This window comes from Saimiri boliviensis, chromosome 13, assembly GCF_048565385.1.
Source record: "Saimiri boliviensis isolate mSaiBol1 chromosome 13, mSaiBol1.pri, whole genome shotgun sequence".
Lineage (NCBI taxonomy): Eukaryota > Metazoa > Chordata > Mammalia > Primates > Cebidae > Saimiri > Saimiri boliviensis.
The window spans coordinates 64,590,462-64,613,986 of NC_133461.1; the positions used below are offsets into that span (position 1 = coordinate 64,590,462).

The 23,525-nt window shown below is 38.2% G+C and overlaps 1 protein-coding gene across 9 annotated transcripts in view; it reads left to right on the forward strand.

Annotated features, from left to right (window-relative positions):
- The window catches only part of PTPRM (protein tyrosine phosphatase receptor type M), an 836,104-nt gene that overhangs the window by 327,894 nt on the left and 484,685 nt on the right, over positions 1–23,525 (forward strand). For all 9 annotated transcript variants that reach the window (XM_074383756.1, XM_074383758.1, XM_074383757.1 and 6 more), the window contains exon 4: positions 12,482–12,560. In XM_074383756.1, the coding sequence (XP_074239857.1) occupies positions 12,482–12,560 (79 nt within the window). The remainder of the gene's footprint in view (positions 1–12,481; positions 12,561–23,525) is intronic.

Here is a 23,525-nt window from a genome sequence, read left to right on the forward strand (position 1 = left end):
GGGGCCAGCACATCTGTACTGAGAAGGTGGCTGTTACAGCCTGATGCTCTTAGAAATATGAGTCATGCAAGAGCCTGTCTACTTTTAATATAATTTGCCATACAGATTTCTTTATAAGGAGTTCTGTACTGGCCTCAAGATGTAATTCTAGTTTCTATTATCTTTCTGATTCAAAAAATATAAAAATTAATTTTTCCAGTATTGTGTGTGTATGGATGCATGTGAGTAACATTATCTTATGTGAACATGGTGCATAAAAGTCAATATCCAAGTGATGCCTTCTCAGGCCGTTTCTAGGCCTGAAAGCTGAAGACAAGATAATAGGCTATGGGCATCTAAAGGAGGTGACACCTTTGAGAAACCCTCTCTCAGGGTGCAGGGAGTCAGCTTCCCCTAGACAGAGCTTCTACAATTATTACGTAGGCTGCAGGATAGATTCTAGAATTCTAAAATATTAATATAAGGTTCACGTATACTTGAAATATTTATGTGTTAAAATACTTTATATTCATATAGTACTTTATTTCTATAAGCAAGTTTCACACTAGTAAGTAGTTTTGATGTGAATGGGAATTGATTAATGAATTCTTTGAAAGGATTTTCATATTATAAATTGTTTGCACGTGAGTAGCATCAGAGACCAGTAAAAGAACATACACTTTGTGTTACAAAGAATGGGATTTGAATATCAGCCCTACTTACTTAGAAGCGTGGACAACTGATTTAAACTTTGGGAGCCTTACTTTCCTAATTATGGGGTTAAATATAATGACTGTTCAGGGGTTGAAGATGAAAGGAAAAGCACACTGGGGATACGCTAGCCTCTTAAGAAGTGGTGGTAGTTTGTTGAACCACTGTTAAGATTATTAAGATTTGTGGAAGATGGTAAAAGGGAACCAGTTAATAGTTGAGTGCCTTCTTTCTCCTTGCTAAGGAGCTTTAAATGTGTTTAGTGGAATGTTAAAAGGTATTAAATGAAAAAGGCTTCCAGGAACAAATCCTTTTGTGAAACACTGCGTGAGACAAAGTGAACCAAGTTCCCTTCCATCAGAACATTCCAGAAGTGCTATCATACAAAAGTGTAAGGTGAGGTTCTATGAGGATCCGTGGAATTCACTTTTCCCTGGACTTGTTTGACTGCATCTCAAGGACCCTGGGTTGCATTCAGGGACTGTTGTGTTGGGCTCTTCAGTTCGCTACTTCTCATGACCTCCTGGGCCTCCTTCCAGAACGTTTATTTCTCACTTCTCTTTGGCTACAAAATACTGAGTTAATTTTCATCTTGGTCAGCGTCTGAACTTTGCAATTGTTGGACTAGGGGAAGTTTTCAATCAGTCTAGACACAGTGTCCTGTGTACTTTTGGTAAACATGATAGGTCTTTTTGGGCATCTCTTACATTCACATTTTTTTTTCCTCTAGCATTATATTAACATTATTAGACATTTATAGAGTTTTGAAAAGTTTCTTAGCAGAGTAAAGTGTTTTTGCCACAGTAGTCATTTTATGTAGCTTCTACTGTTTATGGTCAAATAGTATGCCACAGGTACACATCACAATGGTAACCTGCGTGAAATACAGCTAATTTCAGGTTAATTACTGTTATTTAAAACATAAATTGTCAAGTATTTGATGATTAACACATATTTAATTCCTTATTTAATGTTTTTCCTAATTTCTGCTGCGTGGACCTGCCCTCCTGTGGTTGGGAAGCAGTGGAGAAGTGCGAGTACCTGCCATCCTCAGAGCACCTGCCTCTTTTGATTTAGACATTGCATTTTTGCCATGTGAAGAGTAATTTTTTCCTCATGGATTCACCCTCTTGCTTTATTGTGCTGATTAAAAGAAAAAGATCTCTGCTTTGAATCTGCCCTCCACCGTCCCTGCCGCCTCCTATTTCCCACCTCCACACCCCTGAGGCAAAGGAGTCAACCATTGATTTCTTCTGATTCTAATCCTGCATGCACCCCAGAAGCCTCTGCTTGCACCCAGAATTTTAGCCTTCTTCTCTGTTTTCAGAAGACAGTGATTCTGAGGGAGGCAGTGCTCTTTAATAGAAATGGTTGCTTTAAAAAGAGAAAAAAATGCATAGATAGCTGAAAATCCCCTTCCCCCATGGCTCTCTATAAGGAAGTGAGGCTGGGGAGGGTGGGCAGGGACTGTGGGGGGTGGGAGGATAAAGTTATCAAATATGAGAGCCTTGTTGGTTCGTGAGAGTCTCCTTGTTAAAACAAATGCCTTAGATATACTGAAGGGTCCTGGGAGAAGATTAGGAGTGGATTCAGCTGGGCCTTGCTCGGAGTTCTTTGTGCAGCAAGGACTCAAAGGAGCTTGTACAGGAGAGAGGGGCACTAAACCAAGATTCACCCTTATCAGTCTGACATCTTTTCTGGTAAATGAGGAGTTGAGGGAATAGGGATGACTTGATCTTACGTATCTTTTCACATTTCACTGCAAACTTTATTCCCCTGCACAGCTGCCTCAGTGCCTGTTTCTTTGGTATATTTGCTTTCAGCCTACTGATTTTACTACAAAGCCATGTAAAGCCACAGCTAAGTGACAGCAGGCCCACATACATTTGCTGCTAAGAGACAGTGTTTTAGAGCTGAATTGTTGAGTCTTTTGTAGGTTGTGTTCCACAAATCCAGGGAATGTTAGGAGGCATTAATTGACCAAATGGGAAGAGGCACTGGGTTAAACAAAGTAGAACAGAGTCAGTTCTGCAGGCCATGCAAGAGGCTAGGAGTGTTTTTGAATCTCCAGGAAGGATACATGGTGAGTGTAGGTGCCCAGGTGGAGCCAGAATTTGGGCTTTTGCAGAGTATTTCTTGAGTCTAGTGTTCCCTGAAGTATACTTGGGAAATACTGATATGTGCCAGTTGAAAAATAGAACATACTTTGACTCCATAAATTCCTTGGCTGTAGCTCTTATTCCAAGTGCAAGACAATTGAATTGCTTCGTGCCTCTAGAGGATGTGGGAAATTTGCTGTGGCAGTGAAATATCACTCTCTCAAGCAGGAAAGTTAGTCTAGCAGGTGCCCCAATACTCTGTATTTTGTGCTTTAAAAAGACAATATGTTTCAAGAAACCCCTGGGGACACACTAGGTTGTCAGTTTAATATTGACTTAGAACTGTATTCAAGAAGTAGAACAATTTGCATGGTTTATTTTCATCCTTAAAGATTTTATTTTTGATTATTTTTTAAAACTTGCCACATTTCTAAATTCCATTCTCATCTTGTACTTTTTTTTTTTTTTTTTTTTTTTTTTTTTTTTTTTTTTTTTTTTTTTTTTTTTTTTTGAGACGGAGTCTCACTCTGTCACCAGGCTGGAGTGCAGTGGCATGATCTTGGCTCACTGTAACCTCGGGCTCACTGCAACCTCTACCTCCCTTGTTCAAGTGATTCTTCTGTCTCAGATTCCTGAGTAGCTGAGACTACAGGCACATGCTACCATGCCTAGCTAATTTTTCTATTTTTAGTAGAGCTAGGGTTTCACCATGTTGGCCAGGATGGTCTTGATCTCTTATCCTCGTGATCCACCCACCTCAGCCACCCAAAGTGTGGGATTACAGGAGTGAGCCACCGAACCAACCATCTTGTACTTCTTATGTGATGATAAAGGATAAGTACTTCTGTTGTTTAGCATCCTTATCTCAGCCATGGTCTGCTGTTACATGCGTATCAGCCCTGTTCTTTATGACTTATAAGTCATGTTTTTTTTTCCCCTTTAACTTAATTTCTGTGCACGGGTATTGAATGAGTATATGACCTATGATCGTATCACACTTTTCTCTAAAGGGAAGGAGGAAACAAAAAGAAAAGTGAGGAAGGTTGTGTTATTGCTAGGAAAAACAGGTGAAGTCATTTAAAAATATCGTTTTGCAAGCACCAATAACTAGCTCCATTGCAAATTTTGCTGCCTTTTGAGTGCCTTTACCTTTCCCAAAGTAGATTTTTATTTTATTTTCTGATAACATGTCAATACAAATACAAATGCTTGAATATTTTGCTCCTGATTTCTTAATGTGACATGTTTTGTGGTTTTGCCTTGACTCTTTAATATTATAGAAACTTTGTATGTTTTATGTAACTCATTTGACACAAACAAGATAAAGTTTTTGTAAATGGGTGTGACCCACCTTTGCATTTTATTTAAATCAAAACCAGAAGGATGGACTAGATGATATGTGGGAGGACAGACATATGCCATTTAATCCCCTTTGTTCTGGGGAACTGACTAATGACGTCCACTTGCACATTTTCCTCCGTGAGTGTCTGTGTTGGTAAGCAAATCCCCTTTCTTTGCTTACACATTGCAAGGAAAAGTGGCAGCATGGAAAGCTAATTTTGCTCTTCACTGAAGCAGGGAGGATCAGGGAAGCTGTGGTGTTAAACTGCTTCCCCGTCTCCTGTTTGGCTGACATCTGAAGGATAGCCTGATGTCAAACCTCTCAGAGGCCAGCATCCCAGGATGGATTTTCATGAGCAAATGAGAGCAATAGTCAGTTTAAACAACTGATTTTGCCAGTTGTTTCCTTTCTGAAAGCAAATGGCTTTTCCCACAGTCCCCAAAGGCTGTAGGGATACAACATTTTGTTATTAGTTGAGATTGAATAAATATTGATTCTCTCTATTCTACATTTTCTTACATCCTAGGGCCACAAATATCTGGGAGCTATCAGCAAAACAGTGCTTTGAAATGGGGACTCAGAGTCAACCACATCACACAAATAAAGTTGATCGTCTGTTATTTGCAGCAGTTATGACTAGAAAGTAACAGAGAACACCGAATTAGTGAATACTGAACTACTTCTATGGGGAATACGGGGTTAGGTTCCTGTGAGCCTCTGGTCACAATGTTTTTGTAATGTTTTTGTCCACAGATCAATACATAACCTCATTTTATATGGGTTTCTGTTTAAAGATGCCATATTTATGTTGCTTATGTTGTTGATTCATTAACTTTGAACCTATGGCCCTGGCAACAGCACTGTAACTCATCCTGACTGGAGCACTGTAATGTGTGTTTTTTCCTTAAGGCTTATCTTAGCCTCCTTTCATTCCTCAGGAGCACTAGGCAGCCCTGAAGTGCTACACTTGGGTTCATTTTAAAAAGCAACATGACCCCAAAAAAAAGCACAAAAATGGAAAAACATGGCACTAACTAGACCATGATAAGGATAGTCTTTTATGGTATAAAAGCTGAAGCAAGACGACAGACCAGTACCCTGCCTGACCTCACCTAGGAACGTACCTGTTGAGCATCTCACAACTTTTTGCTGCTTTGTGCATGTCGACAAATGGCCATGAAAGCTTTGCAAGTATTGATTTTTGGGGTTACAAATAAATTTTAGGAAGTAGGCAAATTCACAAATATGAACCTTGACTAATGAGGATTGACTGTATTTTCTGTTAAGCCAAGTCCAAAAACAAGTGATATAAAATTGTTCGGTGTTGTGACAGAATTATTTCATAATAAGATAAGATGACTCTGTGATTCTGTCAGACTGACCCATAACTTTTCAAAAAATTACAGTTTAGATTGGGCTATAGGGCAAAGACATTTTTCCTAAAAATGTTTGTTTTAGTAAAAACAACAAACAGAAACCATTTAGTCCAAATTCAGCTAACACCAATGAAGATGGTTTAAAATGAGATCTTAGGGTCAGGTTTTAAAGTGTTACTAATTCTCAGTAGTTCAGTGTTTTTATAGAAGATTTTTGACTTCTCAATGAGTTGGGTTTTGTTTTGTTTATTTTTATTTTAATTTTTCTAATATTTTGAGACCTATTAAGTAATTAGTTTTTCTGGCTTTGTTTTGGTATATTGCAAATACGTATTTTTAAAAATTGATACTGATATTACAAACTTAACTGGATATTTAGAAAAACGCACATGTAATATAATTGAAAACAAGTCAAGCCAGGGACAGGGTCGTCTTTTCGTTACTGATATGTGAGGCTCCCCCATGGAGTACAAGGCATATTATATTTGGCTATGATAACGTATTGCTTTTGAGATTTGCTTTCTTGTTAACCAGAGTAATGACCGTGCATTGGTGAGTCAAGCAGGAAAGTTTTCTCTAAAACTAGGAGGCTAGATAGTAAATATTTCAGGCTTTATAAGCCAGATGCTCTCTGTGGCAGCTACTCAACTCTGCTGCTGTTGTATGAAAGCAGCCATAGCCAACACATAAATGAATGAACATGGCCTTGTTCCAATAAAGCTTTATTCATGGACATTGAAATCTAAATTTCATTTAATTCTTATGTGTCATAAAATATTATTCTTTCTATTTACTCCCACCAGTGAAAAATATAAAAGCCATCTTTAGCTTGTGAGCAATATAAAAACAGGTGGTGGGACAGATTTGGCCATGGGCTGTAGTTTGCCAACTCTTGTATTAAACTTGATGTTATTAAAACTATGCCATATCACTCTTCTCAATTGCTGTATTTTTTATAAATCTGGATGTAAAAATTTTACATGTGTATCTGTGCATTAAAAGATATGTGTGTGTAGACATATATGTATGTATTAGTGTGTATATGTATTCTATATACATATAGTCTCTCATACTTGCTAGTAAGGCAGTTTGGCAACATGAAAAGAGTCCAGACTTGGAAGCAAAATAGATCTAGGATTAGACCCAACTCTGTAACTACTTGTGTGAACTCATAAAAATTACTTAACCTTTCTAAGTCAGCTTACTCATCCCTGAAAGGGAGCTAATATGACCTACCTCACATGATTGATGGGGGAAAATTAGGTAATATATGCAAAGGATACCTGGGATATGGAAGTATACAAATAAATAGTTTTTCTTAATTACTAAATTGTTGGTTTTTTTAAAGAGAAAAACTTGGTACATAGCTCCATTAGAAATTCAAACCTTCTAATATAGAATATTTTCAATATATTTTGTTCTGTTTCATAAAAGTGAACATGACACATCCCAAAAGCAATTTCTTACACCTTTCTTTTTTTCCTTTTCCAATGGTACTGTTGGTATTCTCATGTTACTGTTTCCTCTGACCTCAATCTTTTTTGACCTGGATGTTGGCATTTTCAAGCGTTCCTATGATTTCCTCTGGGTTCTACACACACTTGGTATACTTCACTAGAGCAATATCTGTATTTTTACTGGAGTAGTTTCTTATTTGACAAAAAGAGAAAAAGATTATTTTTGCTTTTGAAGTCTTGTAAAGGCACTGGCTAGAAAGGCGTACATAATGGAAAACTTACCAGATAGCCAGAGTTCACAACAGTGAAACCTTGAGCAGAATTTCAAAATCCGTTTATAAGCAACCTATGTAAGATGAGCCTCATCTTTTGAACTGCATGGTTTTTGTTTTGTTTTGTTTTTTGTTTGGAGACAGAGTCTTGCTCTGTCACCAGGCTGGAGTGCAGTGGCATGATCTTGGCTCACTGCAACCTCTGTCTCCTGGGTTCAAGTGATTTTCCTGCTTCAGCCTCCTGAGTAACTGGAACTACAGGCTTGCACCACCACACCCAACTAGAGATGGGGTTTCACCATGTTGGCTAGGATGGTCTCAATCTCTTGACCTCATGATCTGCCCACCTTGGCCTTCCAAAGTGCTAAGATTACAGGAATGAGCCACCGTGCCCAGCCTGAGTTGCGTGTTTTGGTCCTCTTGTTTGTTAGAAAAAGACAAGGCAAATCTCTCAATGATTGGGTGTTTAAAATAGTTAATCTCAGACCACTCTATAGATCTATATTCAGATAGCTTCATTTAGTTATATTTTTTTCAAAATAGGAAACTCTTCAGTACAACTCATACTTACTTTATAATTGTAGTATTGAAACTGTTGTATACCATGTTGTAAAATTGAAGCAGCTAATAAAATTTGTACTCATAAGTCCCTTTACAAGTTTCTAAGAAAGAACTAGAAAGTGGTTTTAATAAACATAGAAGTTATTGCTTCAAACTTGTGACACAACTTAAATGAATGGCTTAAGAAACTTTTGTTTATATAGCATGTATTAATTTTGCATGTATGTATGTATGGGTAGGCATCCACACATGAACACATCAACAAAGTGTGTTTTTATCTTCTTGACTCTGCAGTTAGCTTTAAGTCAGTGCTGGAACTAGCCAAGTTTGAGAAGTTTACTTTTTAAAATCTCTAATTAAACTGAAAGGGGGCAGGAAACATACTTGTAATCAGATGCTGTCTTTCTTTGCCTCTTGATATTCTGTTTGGAAGACTGAGGGGAGCAAATGAAGCTGCTGATAAAAGCATGTGTGTAATTCTTTTATTGTGGCCTTGTTAACAAGTCATCTTGATGGGAAATATGGGTCGCATTGGCTTGTTTCTGAGCCCCTCTGCCTCTAGTCCATAGATGTAGGCAGATAGTTGCTGGGAAATCTGTGAGTTTGATACTAGCAGGCTGAAGCTCTGCATTGGGGGTTGTGTGGCTGTGTCACAGGTTTCCTGCTGTTTGGGGAGGTGGAGGCATGGTTCTGTGGCAGGGAAGGATCCCGTTGCTATGAGCTGTTCTTTTTTTTTCTTTTTGAATCTGTCATTTGGCCATTGCTGTCTTGTTCTATTCTTTCATCATTCATGTTTCTTGTTTTTTCCTGAACTAAAGCTTACATTTTATAAAACTGTCTACCTTGTTTAGATCCTCCAGAGCATGTAGTAGATATTTTATAAATATTTGGACTAAAAGACTGAGAATTTCTTAGCGTAGAATTTCTGAGAGTCATCCATTCTTTGATGCGATAGATGAAAAAAACGGATCCAGAGAAGTCTAGATGGCTCTTCCAGGTCTCGGATCTTCTCTGCCCCGTTTTTTGCACACTCCTTTGCTTTGGTAGGGGTATGGACCTGTATAGGTTTAAATAAAACTATGGATTAAATTTACACATACAGATCAACTTAAAAGTAGATCCACACAAGCATGTCTCACATGCACACTGTATTCTAAAAGCTAATGCATTATCTTCAAAGAATAAGGATAATTCTTTTTTTTTTTTTGCTTGAAGCTTCAGCTCTTGTACTTGATCAACCAAAATAAAATTTCATAGTGAAAGATACTTTTGATGAGGAAAGATGTCTTCAGCTGTTCTATCCATGATAAATTCCAAGTACTTATCACAGTGCCTGGCAGAGAGGTGGCAGTCAGTAGAGCCTTGAGTTCATTGAATAAATGAATGCATGAATGAATAAGGGAAGGAGGAAGAGAGGGATGGTACGTGGAATGAAGGAAGGTTTGATGACCATTTCTGCGTTTGGTTTTCAAAATACATTTTTCTAACCACAATGACTGTGCTCTTGGGTAGGTGATAGTGGTGGCATCAGTAGCCACCCCTCGGCTGCCCTTGCAGTAGCCATTACATCAGAGCAGCTTGCAGGTTCCTGCAGTGTCAACTGTGGCTGTTTCCTGGGAGGTAGGATGTGACTGTTATCCAGGAGGCCTGTGTTGAGGGCCTCAGGAATGCTTTTTCCTTTATTTGCTCTCAATACGCCTTTTCTTTTTGTACGCTCAGTTGTCCTCTTATAGACTAGTAGCAGAGAGAGAAATTAGCAGGGTCCCATTGCAGGAATATCCAGGCATGTCTTCCTTTGTCTTGTATTGGCAGTGGAAACAATTCATTAAGCTTATGAACAGGATGAAGTTTTATTTCATTTCTGTTTTTCTGTTGTGCCTTTCCTCTTCCCTGTGTTACATGTTATTGTGATAGCATTGTGGCACAGCGTCATCTAGTCTAGCAAGAGTTTCTGGGATGGCTTCTGTCCCTGTACTCTAGGAAGCCTCGTGAGCTTTTCCATTCTGGGCTCTGCTGAATGCTTTCTCCAGTTTCACATCCATCACATACACAAAATAATGCAGGCCTAGAATCAAAGTTTTCGTTTCAGCTATGTGTAGAAGTGAAAACATCGTATTTGGAATCCGAAAAAGTGAATTTAAATATTGCATCTATAATAGACTCATTGCACTTTTTGGACAATTACTTTGTATGTAGAGCTTTTACTTTTTTTGAAACTATGAAAATATGGATTTTTTGCATGAACTAATGAAATATTAGAATATCTTCCTAGTGTATGTAACATACATGCTTAGTAAATGTTAACTTAAAATTACTTTTATAAATTGAAATTTTTATGGAAATCATTGTAGAGTCACATGCAGTAGTAAGAAAAAATAGAGATACCCCTGTGTACATGTTACCCCATTTCCTAGAATGCTAACATTTTACAAAACTATAATATAATAGCACAGCCAGAATAGTGTATATGTACAATTAGCTTTGCACAATTTTGTTACCTGAATAGGTTTGTGTATCCCCCACCACAGTGAAGATGCTAAACAATTCTACTAACACAAGGAGCAGTGATGTTACCCTTTCGTAAGCAAACCCATCTCCCTTCTGCCTCATCTTCCTCTGTTCCTGCCCCTGGCAACCACTAAAGTGTCCTCCATTTTAAAAATCTGAACATTACAAATTATTACATAAATGGAATTATAGAGTACCTGATCTTTGGGGATTGATGTTTTTCACTCAGCGTAGTTGTCTGGAGGTTCACCCAAGGCGTTAGGTACATCAATAATTTGTTCCTTTTTATTGCTGAGTAGTATTTCATGCTGTGTATGTACCACAGAGTATTTAATTATTTACCAGTTGAAAGACATCTGGACTGTTTCTGTTGTTTGGCTACTATGAATAAAGCTTCAATAAACACGAGGTACACAGATTTTTATTTTTATTTTTGAGATGGAGTCTCGCTCTGTTGCCTAGGCTGTAGTTCAGTGGCACGATCTCTGCTCATGGCATCCTCCGCCACCCAGGTTCAAGCTATTCCCCTGCCTCAGCCTCCTGAGGAGCTGAGACTACAGGCACATGCCACCATGCTCTGCTAATTTTTTTGTAGTTTAGTAGAGACGGGGTTTCTCCATGCTGGCCAGGATGGTCTCCATCTCCTGACCTCATAATCTGCCTGGCTTGGCCTTCCAAAATCCTGGGATTACAGGCGTGAGCAGATTTTTATGTGAATGAAAGTTTACATTTCTATGGGATGAATCTCCAAGAGTGCAATGGTTAGGTTGTGGACTTAGCATCATGAGTCATTGTCCCCTGCTGAGATAGTTTTCATTCTGTGTGTAAATGGAGGTCAAAATAACATTCATATGGAGCTTTTAAATGATAGCCTGACAACTGACACCTTTAGCCAATATATCAGATTAAGAAAATTGATAACTCTTTCACTGGTTCTTTCTTTTTAGCCTTAATTTCTCTCAAGCGGCTGCACCATCTCAGTAAAGTCCATCATTCTTAGAACCTTCAGGCATGCAGGGCTTTTCCTCTTCTCTGGCTTCCCCAATGTTCAAGGAATAGCTAAAGCCTGCTTGATTTTGCCACTGGAAATTTTTAGATTATTTTCCTCTTGATTCATAGCTCTGCCATCTGATTTTCAGTTAGCCACTTCATTATTAATAGGCTATCTTTCCTGGTATCTGTGTCCTAAAGTGGAGTCTTCTGCAACCTGGTCACAACTGACCTTTGTGGCAGTAGGTCCAAATTCTCCCTTTGATGGCCATGGTCACGCCCACCTCACGGCCTTCATATTTGCCCAAGACTGAACCTGGTCCTCTTCACACTGTTAGTTCCTTCTCATCCTGCAGCTATTGGCCCAATTCTCACCTCCTCATGGGAGGTCCTCCTGGTGTATGTTCCTCTAGTACCCTGCACTCTGCCTTCATAACACTTAAATTATTTTTTTATTTATTCTTATTTTTTTCACTTGTATTATTATTTTTATTATTATTATTTTTCAAATTGTATTATTTTTCAACTTACTACCCCACATAGTCCAGTGTGGTCAGAAAGTCACCTTCAGAACTTCAGAAATGTTGCCTAACACAATCTAAATCTTAACGTTTTCTCTTGAGGGAAAACAACCACAATCCAAATGTGGGTATGGCAGTGGGTTTAACATATAGTGTAACCTTAAAGGTCTTCTTTAGACTTCGTTTCATGTTCAGTATCTCTCACAAGCTTGAGTATTGCTTTGTGTGGGGAATCCTTTGCATTTGCTGAAACTATTGGAGAGGGAACCCCTGAGACTCTTCTATAACATGTCCCTGTCTCCCACCCAGGCAGCTTACTCATCAAGTTGTCATCTGTGCCAACTCACTAGCCTGTGAGCTTCCTTGCTTTTCCCACAGTGTACATGTCATCCTCCGCAATCCCATGAAGTATCCTTTCACTATGGGTTTTTAAAGTTGGGATTCTGTCTAACCCATTCACTACCTGTTGACCTCCCTGAAGATTGGGGTGAGGTCTTACCTACCTTTGTAGTCTAAAACCTGGAATATTGACTAGCAGATGTTAGGCACATGAATGAATGAATTAGTGAAAGAAGAAAGGAAATTATTTATAAGAGTCTTATATATAGGAGCTATTTGGTAAAAGTCAGACAAAATGAATATGTAAATCTTTCTTAATTTTCTAGGTGATTTTTGAAGTGATAACTTCTGGACATCAAGGCTATCTCGCTATCGATGAAGTGAAGGTGTTAGGACATCCATGTAGTAAGTTGTCTTTACTTGTAAATATTTGGGGACATCATTGGGGGCATATTTACATTATGAATGAAGAGAAGGGTTGAAAGCCTGCAAAGAAGTCATCCTGCCAAGAAAGTTCTCTGACAGGTCTGTATGTTTTGGTTTGCCAGCCCAGAAATCCAAAAGCATATACTTAGTGTAAATGCTATGGTTTGTGTATGTCTAAGTTTTTTAAAGTGTGGGTCAGGGATGGGGAATGAAGGAATTCTTTGGCATGCTCAGACATCCTTGCGAAGAGCTTGTTTATTGTTGCCATGGCCTTTGGAATTCTCTTTTCAATTGGAGTACAAGGTTAAGTATTAAGAATCTGTGCATTTTGTTCCTAAGTCTAGTATGTTTTTGGCATGGTTCCTTAGTATTTGTTATAGCTGCAAACAGGCCTGGGATCTGTCAAACATAAGATACCTGCCTAAATCACCTGGGGACCCTAGAAATGGCCTGCTCTTCATCTTTTAAAAATTAGTACTTTAAAAAAGTATAATGGGTGATAAGCATACAATTTTAAAAATATCTACTATGAACAACTAACCATTTGTCATGTTTGTATGTGAACCTTTTTCTTAAATAAAATAGTGCGGATTGCTAGATCTATTTCTCTCCAGACCCCGCCCTGCAAGGGCCACCACAATGGTGAGCTGGTTGTTGGACCTGTTATGGTTTCTATGTCTGGACGCAGCAGCAGACTGTAGCTGCATGAAGCAGAAAAGGGATCTTATTGAAAGAGAACTGGAGGACAGTGATATCCCTGAGAACACTTGTGGTCCAGACTCAGATCATGAGCAGACCCCCAAAGTTAGGCTATGCAAGCAGCCAAAGCAACCACTATGGCAGGGGAGCCAGCTGTGAGAACATGGGCAGCTGGCATTGTGTCTGTGCCCACCTTATGCTTGAAAGATGACCCTGCCTAGACATTCTGCACTGACTCTGGGTCGGCTCCTTTGGCCTTAGATGCAAAGCCCTGAGGGGGATATCAGGGTGAGTGAGCTAGATGGTACTCATTCATGCCTTGCAATTGCTGTGAATAGGAAAGTGCATTGTTGGCTTTTCCCACTCTAGCAAGGGAGCTAGGCCTCAACTTTTACCAAAAAACATACCGTGCCAAGTAACTGAACACTGCAAGTGTGCGCGTGGGTGTGTGCGTGCTGTGCATGTGTGCTATTTCCCGTAATCCTCATGGGTTTATAAAAGCAAAAAAGCAAGGATTGCCTTTTATAAATGCTAATGAATAGTTTCCAACCATACACATTTTTTGTATTCTAATTATTTTTTACTTAGTATTACATTTTTGGGGTTAATCCATGGTGTTCTATCACATATACTACCTTCTATTTTTTCTAGTATTTTATGAGCATTTAATGTTTCCTCCCAGTTTTTCTCTATTAAAATAGTACTACCATGAGCATGGTGGATGCACCTCCTGGTGCAGTGTGTGAGAGCCTCAGTGGAGTGTGTTCTTAGAGGCTGAATTGCTGGGTTGTAGTGCAGACACATTTTTAGTTTTACTGGATGCTGCCAAAATGCTATGAACGGTATCTGAACTAGTTTATATTCTCACCAGCAATGCATGGTAGTTTTATTTTCCCTGTATCTAAATTGGTGTTGTCAGACTTCAAATTTTTGGCCATCTGAGGGATGGTAACCTGCTTTGCTTTTAGGATCTCTGGTATTAAAGAGAAACTGGCTAGTTTATACATTTCATGGGTCTCTCCTGATGAACCCTATCCAAAATTGTGAAAGAATGGTTATATCTACAATAATAAAAATGGAAACATTTGCAGGACTGGCTCAGCTTTTTAGTACATGGATTCAAGTAGATCACCAGGACCCTCTTTGTAGGTTTTATAGAGAAGGCCTTTGATGAAGACGGTATCATGACACAGTTGCCTAAATTCTATCAAAGGGGTTTTGCTCTCTCTGATATCTATATTTGGTGCTCTGAAGCTTGCCAAACATTGAAGTTAATATAAAGCAATCATTCGTTCATTACAAAGGTAGGTGTTACTTTTGTGTCATGTTATATTTGTCTTTCTTCTGTTGTCAGCAAGACTGGGGAGTTCAGGAAGATTCCCTGTCCCCTCCCATTTCCTGAAAAGGCAGGAAAACTATTAAGACTGTACCTAATTGAAACAGCAGAGCAAATTTAGGAAGCAGAATACAATTACCTGAGCTGGAACTCAGCCAAATCCTTAGAGTAAGAACCTCCAGCTACAAAAGTGCCATGAGATCTTCTGATATGCACAAAGTTCATGGCCTCTGATTCACTTCTTACTAGGAGGTTAAAAAAAAAAGATCCAGTAACTGCATGCTGAGCACTCTAATGACATATGCTGCCTCCATGTTTCTTAAAGCAGACCTCACGGCAAGGTGGATGTACTGAATGCAGGTGCAGTGGCTACAGCCAGGGTTGCACGTGGCTTTCTTTTACATATCCTGGGCTCCTTCCACATCTGGCCAGTGGCCAACATAATAGCTCCTCAAGTGTAGCCCCTTCCATTCTGCTGGATTTTAGTCATTGTGTTCAGCAAAGACCTAAAGACTTCATGCTTATCAATGCCTTCCTAAAATGTCATGCAGTTTTATTCTTCCCATAGGAGACAGCTTCCTCTGGCCATAGAAATGGTGTTTATGTTCTCTCCTTTGGAGAATACCTGTGCTAGTACCTAATTGGCTTTGGAAACTGCCGTTAGGAGGCACAGAATTGCAAAACAGGCTCTGTACCAAGGTGATGTATGGTACAACAGCGTTGCGAACTGTAAGCCTTAAATGGTTTTGATGATAGCTCTGCCATAGTTATTTTTTCCTAAATCTCTAAGTTAATGGGGAAAACATGCAAATAAAGATTTTAAAGAAGGCAATAGTTTGTTCTCAAAATGGAAAGCTTTACAGGTAATATTTTATGAGATTTCTTATCAGGATTTCATAATAATCAATTATTTTGAAATTTTGATGTTCGTTAAATTTAAATCCTAAAGGACCATACATATTTTATATCTAAAACTATGCTTTCCAAATGGCTGCAAAGTTGCTGAATCTCATTTGCTTCACTGTAAAGGCTCTTATTTGGATTCATATAGGTTTATGAGTAGGCATTACAACATTTTTTAATATTAGATATTCTGATACAAGTATACAGTTGCTCATAAAATTGACTTTAATGTAGTGACAATAAGATGCAAGATCAGCCTGAATTGTGGAGATGGCTGTGCAGAATCAGCAGCTCTCTAGCATACGACCACTTCTAATAAACAGATAATTTTTGCATTTGGTATGCACACTAAAAACATATTTGGAATTTGGTTCAATAATCCTGCTAAGAAAAGAAGCATTTTATTATAATAGCTTTCTAATGTTGTCTCCTGTTTTTAAATATATTATGTATGAGCTATGCATATATGGGCATTTCTCTTATTACCTTGTGGTACTGATAATGTATTTTTATGTCTTAAAAGCCATATATAATTTTAATAGATTTATTGACCTCTCACTCACATAATTTATCCATATTTAAAGTGTACAATTCAGTAGTTTTTAGTGTATTCACAGTTACGTAACCACCACCATAATTAAATTTAAAATATCTTAAACACCCCCCCAAAGACCCACTACCAATTAATAGTCATTCTTCATTTTCTCTTGTTACCCATGGAGGGTGTCCAGGTTCTTGGTGTCTTGCACAAATAATTGGGCAAAACACACAAATAAAGCAAGGAAAGAATGAAGCAACAAAAGCAAAGAGTTATTGAAAATGAAAGCACACTTCGTAGGCTGGGAGCAGCCCAAGCAAGTGGCTCAAGATCTTGGAGACAGAATTTCCTGGGGTTCAAAATACCCTCTAGAGGTTTCCCATTGGTTACTTGGTGTGCACCCTATGTAACTAAAGTACTAACTGATAATTAGTCTAATTGGTTGTGGGAAGGGACCAATCAGAGGCTGAAGTGAAGTTACAAAGTTCCACCGTCTGCAAACATTTGATTGGTTGCAGAAAGTGATCAATCAAGAGGCTAAAGTGAAGTTACAAAGTTATGATCCTATGCAAATGAAAACTTGACTCAAGATCAGCCTGACTGGTTGTGGGAGGGGACTAGTCATAGTACTTTCAATTTTTCATCTGTCCAGAAAAAGTTGGGGGAAGCAGCTTGCAAAGGAAGTAGCTCTGGTCCTTTTGTCACTTGGATATGGAAAGTTGGGGTTCTCCTTCTGATTTAGTTCTAGGAAGTCAGCGGTCTAGAGGCTTTAGATTCCCTGCCTCTAGACCCTATTCTCCCGACTCACTGTGACCGCCACTTCTAGCCCCAGGCAACCATTAATTTACTCGTTTTCCCTGTAGATTTGCTTGTTCTCCATATTCATTTAAATGCAGTCACACTATACGTGCTTTGTGTCTGGCTTCTTTGTCTTACCATGTTTCAAAGTTCATCCATGTTGTAGTGTATATCAATATTTCACTCCTTTTTAAAACAAAATAGTATTTTACTGTATTGATATACCACATTTTATGTAATCATGCATCAGATAATGGACATTCAGGTTGTTTTCCCCTTTGGGCTATTGGACAAAATGCACAAACAAAGCTAGGAAAGAATGAAACAACAAAACCAGAGATTGGGAATAATTAGGAATAATGCTGCTGTGAGTATTTGTTTTCAATTCTCTTGGGTATGATTCTCTTAGAAATATACTTAGGAGCAGAATTTCTGGGTCACTTTGTAACTGTTTTTAGCATTTTGAGGAACTGTGAAATTGCTTTTTAAATTGGATGCACCATTTTCCATATCAAAGAGTAGGGTATGAAAATTTTAAATTTTCATATTCTTGCAAATATTTCTGTCTTTAAAAAAAACAGCCACCCTTGTGGGTTTGAGGTGGCTTCTGTTTGTAGTTAGGATTAGCTGATGGTAATGATGTTAGGCATCTTTCCATGTGCTTATTGGCCATTTATATGTATTTTTGGGAGACATGTCTATTTGGATCTTTTCTCCATTTTTAATTATTTATCTTTTTACTATTCAATTGTAAGAGGTTTTTTTTTTATGTCTACATACAATTTCCTTATCAGACATATGATTTGAAAACATTTTCCCCGAATCTGTGAGGTTTGTTTGTTTGTTTGTTTGTTTGTTTTTCTCTCTCATTTTCTTCACGGCAACCTTTACAGCACAAAGATTTAAATTTTGATAAAGTTCAATTTTCTGTGTTTTCTTTCATCACTTGCTCCACTTGTGTTATTTGGAATTGTATCTAATATTTGATCCACAATCACAAAGCTTTCCTATGTTTTTTCCAAAGAGTTTTATAGTTTCAATTCTAACACATAGGTCTATGAGCTATTTAAGTTAATATTTGTATATGGTATAAGTAAGTGGGGTAACTTCATTCTTTTGCATATGGATGTGCACTTATTCCAACACCATTTGTTGACATACTGTTCATTCCCTATTAAATTGCCCTGGTACCTTTGTTGAAAATTAATTAATTAATTAATTAATATAAAGACTTATTTCTGGATTCTTATCTCTATTCAGTTGACCTGTATGAATGGTCTTCTGCAAGTATGATACTGTTTTGATTACTGTACCTTTGTAGTAAATTTTGAAATTGGGACCAGTGGGTCTTTCAGATTTGTTCCTTTCTCATTATTGTTTTGGCTATTTTGAATCCCTTGCTTTATTATTATTATTATTATTTGCTAGGAAACCTACCTTTATTATTTTTTCCTTTTTTAAAAAATTATACTTTAAGTTCTGGGGTACATGTGCAGATCGTGCAGGTTTGTTACATGGGTATACAAGTGCCATGGTGGTGGTTTGCTGCATCCATCACCCCATCATCTACATTAGGTATTTCTCCTAATGCTATCCCTCCCCAATGCCCCCACCCCCTGCTCTTCCTCTCCATGCCCCTCACTCTCCAGGCCCCAGTGTGTGATGTTCCCTTCCCTGTGTCTGTGTGTTTTCATTGTTCAACACCCATTTATGAGTGAGAACATGTGGTGTTTGGTTTTCTGTTCTTATGTCAGTTTGCTGAGAATTATGGTTTCCAGATTCATCCATGTCCCTGCAAAGGACATGAACTCAACCTTTTTTATGGCATCATAGTATTCCATGATGTATATGTGCCACATTTTCTTTCTCCAATCTATTATTGATGCGCATTTGGGTTGGTCCCAGGTCTTTGCTGTTGTGAATAGTGATGCAATAAACATACATGTGCATGTGTCTTTATACTAAAATGATTTATACTCCTTTGGGTATCTACCCAGTAATGGGATTACTAGGTCAAATGGTATTTTTATTTCTAGATCCTTGAGGAATCGCCACACTGTCTTCCACAATGGTTGAACTAATTTACACTTCCACCAACAGTGTAAAAGTATTCCTTTTTCTCCACATCCTCTCAAGTATCTGTTGCCTTCTGATTTTTTAATGATCACCATTTTAACTGATAGGTTTTGATTTGCATTTCTCTAATGACCAGTGATGATGAGCTTTTTTTCATATGGTTGTTGGCTGCATAAATGTCTTCTTTTGAAACGTGTCTGTTCATATCATTTGCCCACTTTTTGATGGGGTTGTTTTTTTCTTTTAAATTTGTTTAAGTTCCTTGTAGATTCTGGATGTTAGCGCTTTGTTAGATGGATAGATTGTGAAATTTTTCTCCCATTCTGTAGGTTGCGTGTTCACTCTGATGTTAGTTTCTTTTGCTGTGCAGAAGCTCTTAAGTTTAATTAGATCCTATTTGTCTATTTTGGCTTTTGTTGCCATTGCTTTTGGTGTTTTAGTCATGAAGTCCTTGTCCTTGCGAGTTTTTATGGTGTTAGGCCTAATGTTTAAATCTTTACTACATCTAGAGTTAATTTTTGTATAAGGTTTTTTGAAAGGGATTCAGTTTCAGCTTTTTGCATATGGCTAGCTAGTTTTCCCAAGGCCATTTATTAAATGGGAAATCCTTTCCCAATTGCTTGTTTTTGTCAGGTTTGTCAAAGATCAGATGGTTGTAGTTGTGTGGTGTTCTTTCTGAGGCCTCTGTTCTGTTCCATTGGCCTGTATCATATGTGTACCACTGTTTTGGTGCCAGTACCATACTGTTTTGATGATGGTAGTCTTATAGTATAGTTTGAAGTCAAGTACCATGATGCCTCCAGCTTTGTTCTTTTTACTTAGGATTGTCTTGGCTATGGAGAGCTCTTTTTTGGTTCCAAATTAAGGTTAAGGTGGTTTTTCCCAATTCTGTGAAGAAAGTTATTGGTAGCTTGATGGGGATAGCATTGAATCTATAAATTATTTTGGACAGTATGGCCATTTTCACGGTATTGATTTCTTCCTAACCATGAGCATAGAATGTTTTTTTAAATATGTTTGTGTCCTCTCTTATTTCCTTGATCAGTGTTTTTTAGTTCTTCTTGAAGAGATTCTTCACATCCCTTGTTAGTTGTTTACCTAGGTATTTCATTCTCTTTGTAGCAGTTGTGAATGGGAATTCACTCATGATTTGGCTCTCTGTCTATTGTGTATAGGAATGCTTGTGATTTTTGCACATTGATTTATTATCCTGAGACTGCTGAAGTTGCTTATCAGCTTAAGGAGATTTGGGGCTGAGATGATGGGGTTTTTCTAAATATACAATCATGTCATATGCAAACAGAGCAATATGACATCCTCTCTTCCTGTTCAAGTACCCTTTATTTCTTTCTGTTACCTGATGGCCCTAGCCAAAATTTCCAATACTATGTTGAATAGGAGTGACGGGAGAGGGCACCCTTGTCTTCTGCCAGTTTTCAAAGGGAATGCTTCCAGTTTTAGCCCATTCAATATGATATTCGCTGTGGGTTTGTCATAAATAGCTCATATTATTTTGAGATATGATCCTAGTTTATTGAGAGTTTTTAGTGTAAAGCGCTGTTGAATTTTGTCTAAGGTCTTCTCTGCATCTATTGGGATAATCATGTGGTTTTTGTCTTTGGTTCTGTTTATGTGGTGAATTATGTTTATAGATTTGCGTTTGTTGAACCAGCCTTGCATCCCTGGGATGAAGCCAACTTGATCGTGATGGATAAGCTTTTTGATGTGCTTACTGTTGGATTCAGTTTGCCAGTATTTTACTGAAGGTTTTTGCATCAGTGTTCATCATAGATATTGGCCTGAAATTTTCTTTTTTAGTTGCGTCTCTGTCAGGTTTTGGTATCAGGTTGATGTTGGTCTCGTAAAATGAGTTAGGGAGAATTCCTCCTTTTTGTACTGTTTGGAATAGTTTCAGAAGGAATAGTACAAGCTCCTCTTTGTATCTCTGGTAGAATTCAGCTATGAACCAATCTGGTCCTGGAATTTTTTTGGTTGGTGGGCTATTAATTGCTGCCTCAACTTCAGACCTTGTTATTAGTGTATTCAGGAATTCAGCTTCTTCCTGGTTTAGTCTTGGGAGGATTTAAGTGTCCAGGAATTTATCCATTTCTTCTAGATTTACTGTTTTTTTTTTTTTTTTTTTTTTTTTTTGCATAGAAGTGTTGGCAGTAATCTCTGATGATAGTTTGTATTTCTGTGGGAGTGATAGTGATATGCCCTTTATCATTTTTTATTGCATCTATTTGAATCTTCTCTCTTTTCTTTTTTATTAGTCTGGTTAGCAGTTTATTTTGTTGATCCTTTCAAAAAACCAGCTCCTGGATTTACTGACTTTTGATGGTTTTTTTGTGTCTCTAACTCCTTTAGTTCTGCTTTGATCTTAGGTATTTCTTGCCATCTGCTGGCTTTTGAGTTTGTTTGATCTTGCTCCTCTAGTTCTTTTAATCGTGACATTAGGATGTTGATTTTATATTTTTCCTTGCTTCTCTGGTGGACATTCAGTGCTATAAATTTCCCTCTAGACCAGGCGTCCCCAAACGACGGCCCATGGGTTGCATGTGGCCCCCTGAGGCCATTTATCCGCCCCCCTGCCGCACTTCAGGAAGGGGCACCTCTTTCATTGGTGGTCAGTGAGAGGAGTATGTGGAGGCCCTCCAACGGTCTGAGGGACAGTGAAGTGGCCCCCTATGTAAAAAGTTTGGGGACGCCTGCTCTAGACACTCCTTTAAATGCGTCCCAAAGATTCTGGTACATTGTGTCTTTGTTCTCACTGGTTTTGAAGAACATCTTTATTTCTGTCTTCATTTCATTATTTATTCGTTGTCATGCAGGAGCAGGTTGTTCAGTTTCGATGTAGTTGTGCAGGCTTTGAATGAGTATCTTAATTCTGAGTTCTAATTTGATTGCACTGTGGTCTGAGAGACTGTTTGTTATGGTTACCATTCTTTCACATTTGCTGAGAAGTGTTTTACTTCCAATTATGTGGTCATTTTTAAAATAAGTGTGATGGGTGCTGAGAAGAATGTATATTCTGTGGTTTTGGGGTGGAGGGTTTTGTAGATGCATATTAGGTCCACTTGGTCCGGATCTGAGTTCAAGAAACATACCAAACTGTAAAGACCATTGACACTATGAAGGAACTTCATCCACTAAAGGCAAAACAACCAGCTAGCATCAAAATGGCAGGATCAAATTCACACATAACATTATTAACCTTAAATGTAAATGGGCTAAATGCCTCAATCAAAAGACACAGAATGGCAAATTGGATAAAAAATCAAGACCCGGGCCGGGAGTGGTGGCTCAAGCCTGTAATCCCAGCACTTTGGGAGGCCGAGGCTGGTGGATCACGAGGTGAAGAGATTGAGACCATCCTGGTCAACATGGTGAAACCCCGTCTCTACTAAAAATACAAAAAAATAGCTGGACATGGTGGCGCGTGCCTGTAATCCCAGCTACTCAGGAAGCTGAGGCAGGAGAATTGCCTGAACCCAGGAGGCAGAGGTTGCGGTGAGCCGAGATCGTGCCATTGCACTCCAGCCTGGGTAACAAGAGCGAAACTCTGTCTCAAAAAAAAAAAAAAAAAAAAAAAAAGTCAAGACCCGTTGGTGTGCTATATTCAGAAAACCCATCTCACAAGCAAAGACACACATTGGCTCAAAATAAAGGGATGGAGGAAGATCTACCAAGCAAATGGAGAGCAAAACAAAGTAGGGGTTACAATCCTAGTCTCTGATAAAACGGACTTTAAACTAACAAAGATCAAAAGAGACAAAGAAGGGCATTACATAATGGTAAAGGGATTAATACAACAAGAAGAGCTAACTATCTTAGATATATATGCACCCAATACAGGAGCACCCGGGTACATAAAGCAAGTTCTTAATGACCTAGAAAGAGACTTAAACTCCCACACAGTAATAGTGGGAGACTTTAATAGCCCACTGTCAATACTAGGCAGATCAACAAGACAGAAAATTAAGAAGGATATCCAGGACTTGATCCCTTGTACTTTTAAATGAATTTGAGAATCAGCTTACCAATTTCAGCCAAAAAATTTCAGCTGGAGTATTGATAGGGATTGTGTTGAACTGGTTTAGGTGAGGGGTTATTGCTGTCTTAACATTATCAGGCTTTCTGATCTGTGAATGTGGGATGTCTTTCCTTTTATTGAGGTCTTTCAAAATTTTCTTTAATAGTGTCTGTAGTTTTCAGAGTATAAGTTCTATTTTTTCTTCATTTGTTAAATTTATTCCTAAGTATTTTATTTTGAAGTTGTTTTAAATAGAATCATTTTCTTAATTTCATTTTTGGATTATTCATTGCTAGCTTGTAGAAATGCAGTTGATTTTGTGTATTGATCATGTATCCCAGGATCTTGATGAACTTGCTTATTAGCTCTAACTGGGGTTTTTTTGGTGGATCCTTAGGATTTTCTGCATACAAAATTGTGTCATCTTCAAGTACAGTATACAGATTTCTATTTTTCCAACCCAGGTGATTTTTATTATTTTTCTTGCCAGTTCGCCATGGCTAAAACCTCCAGTACAATGTTGATTAGAAGTGGAAAGAACAGAAGTGCTTGTCTTTTTCC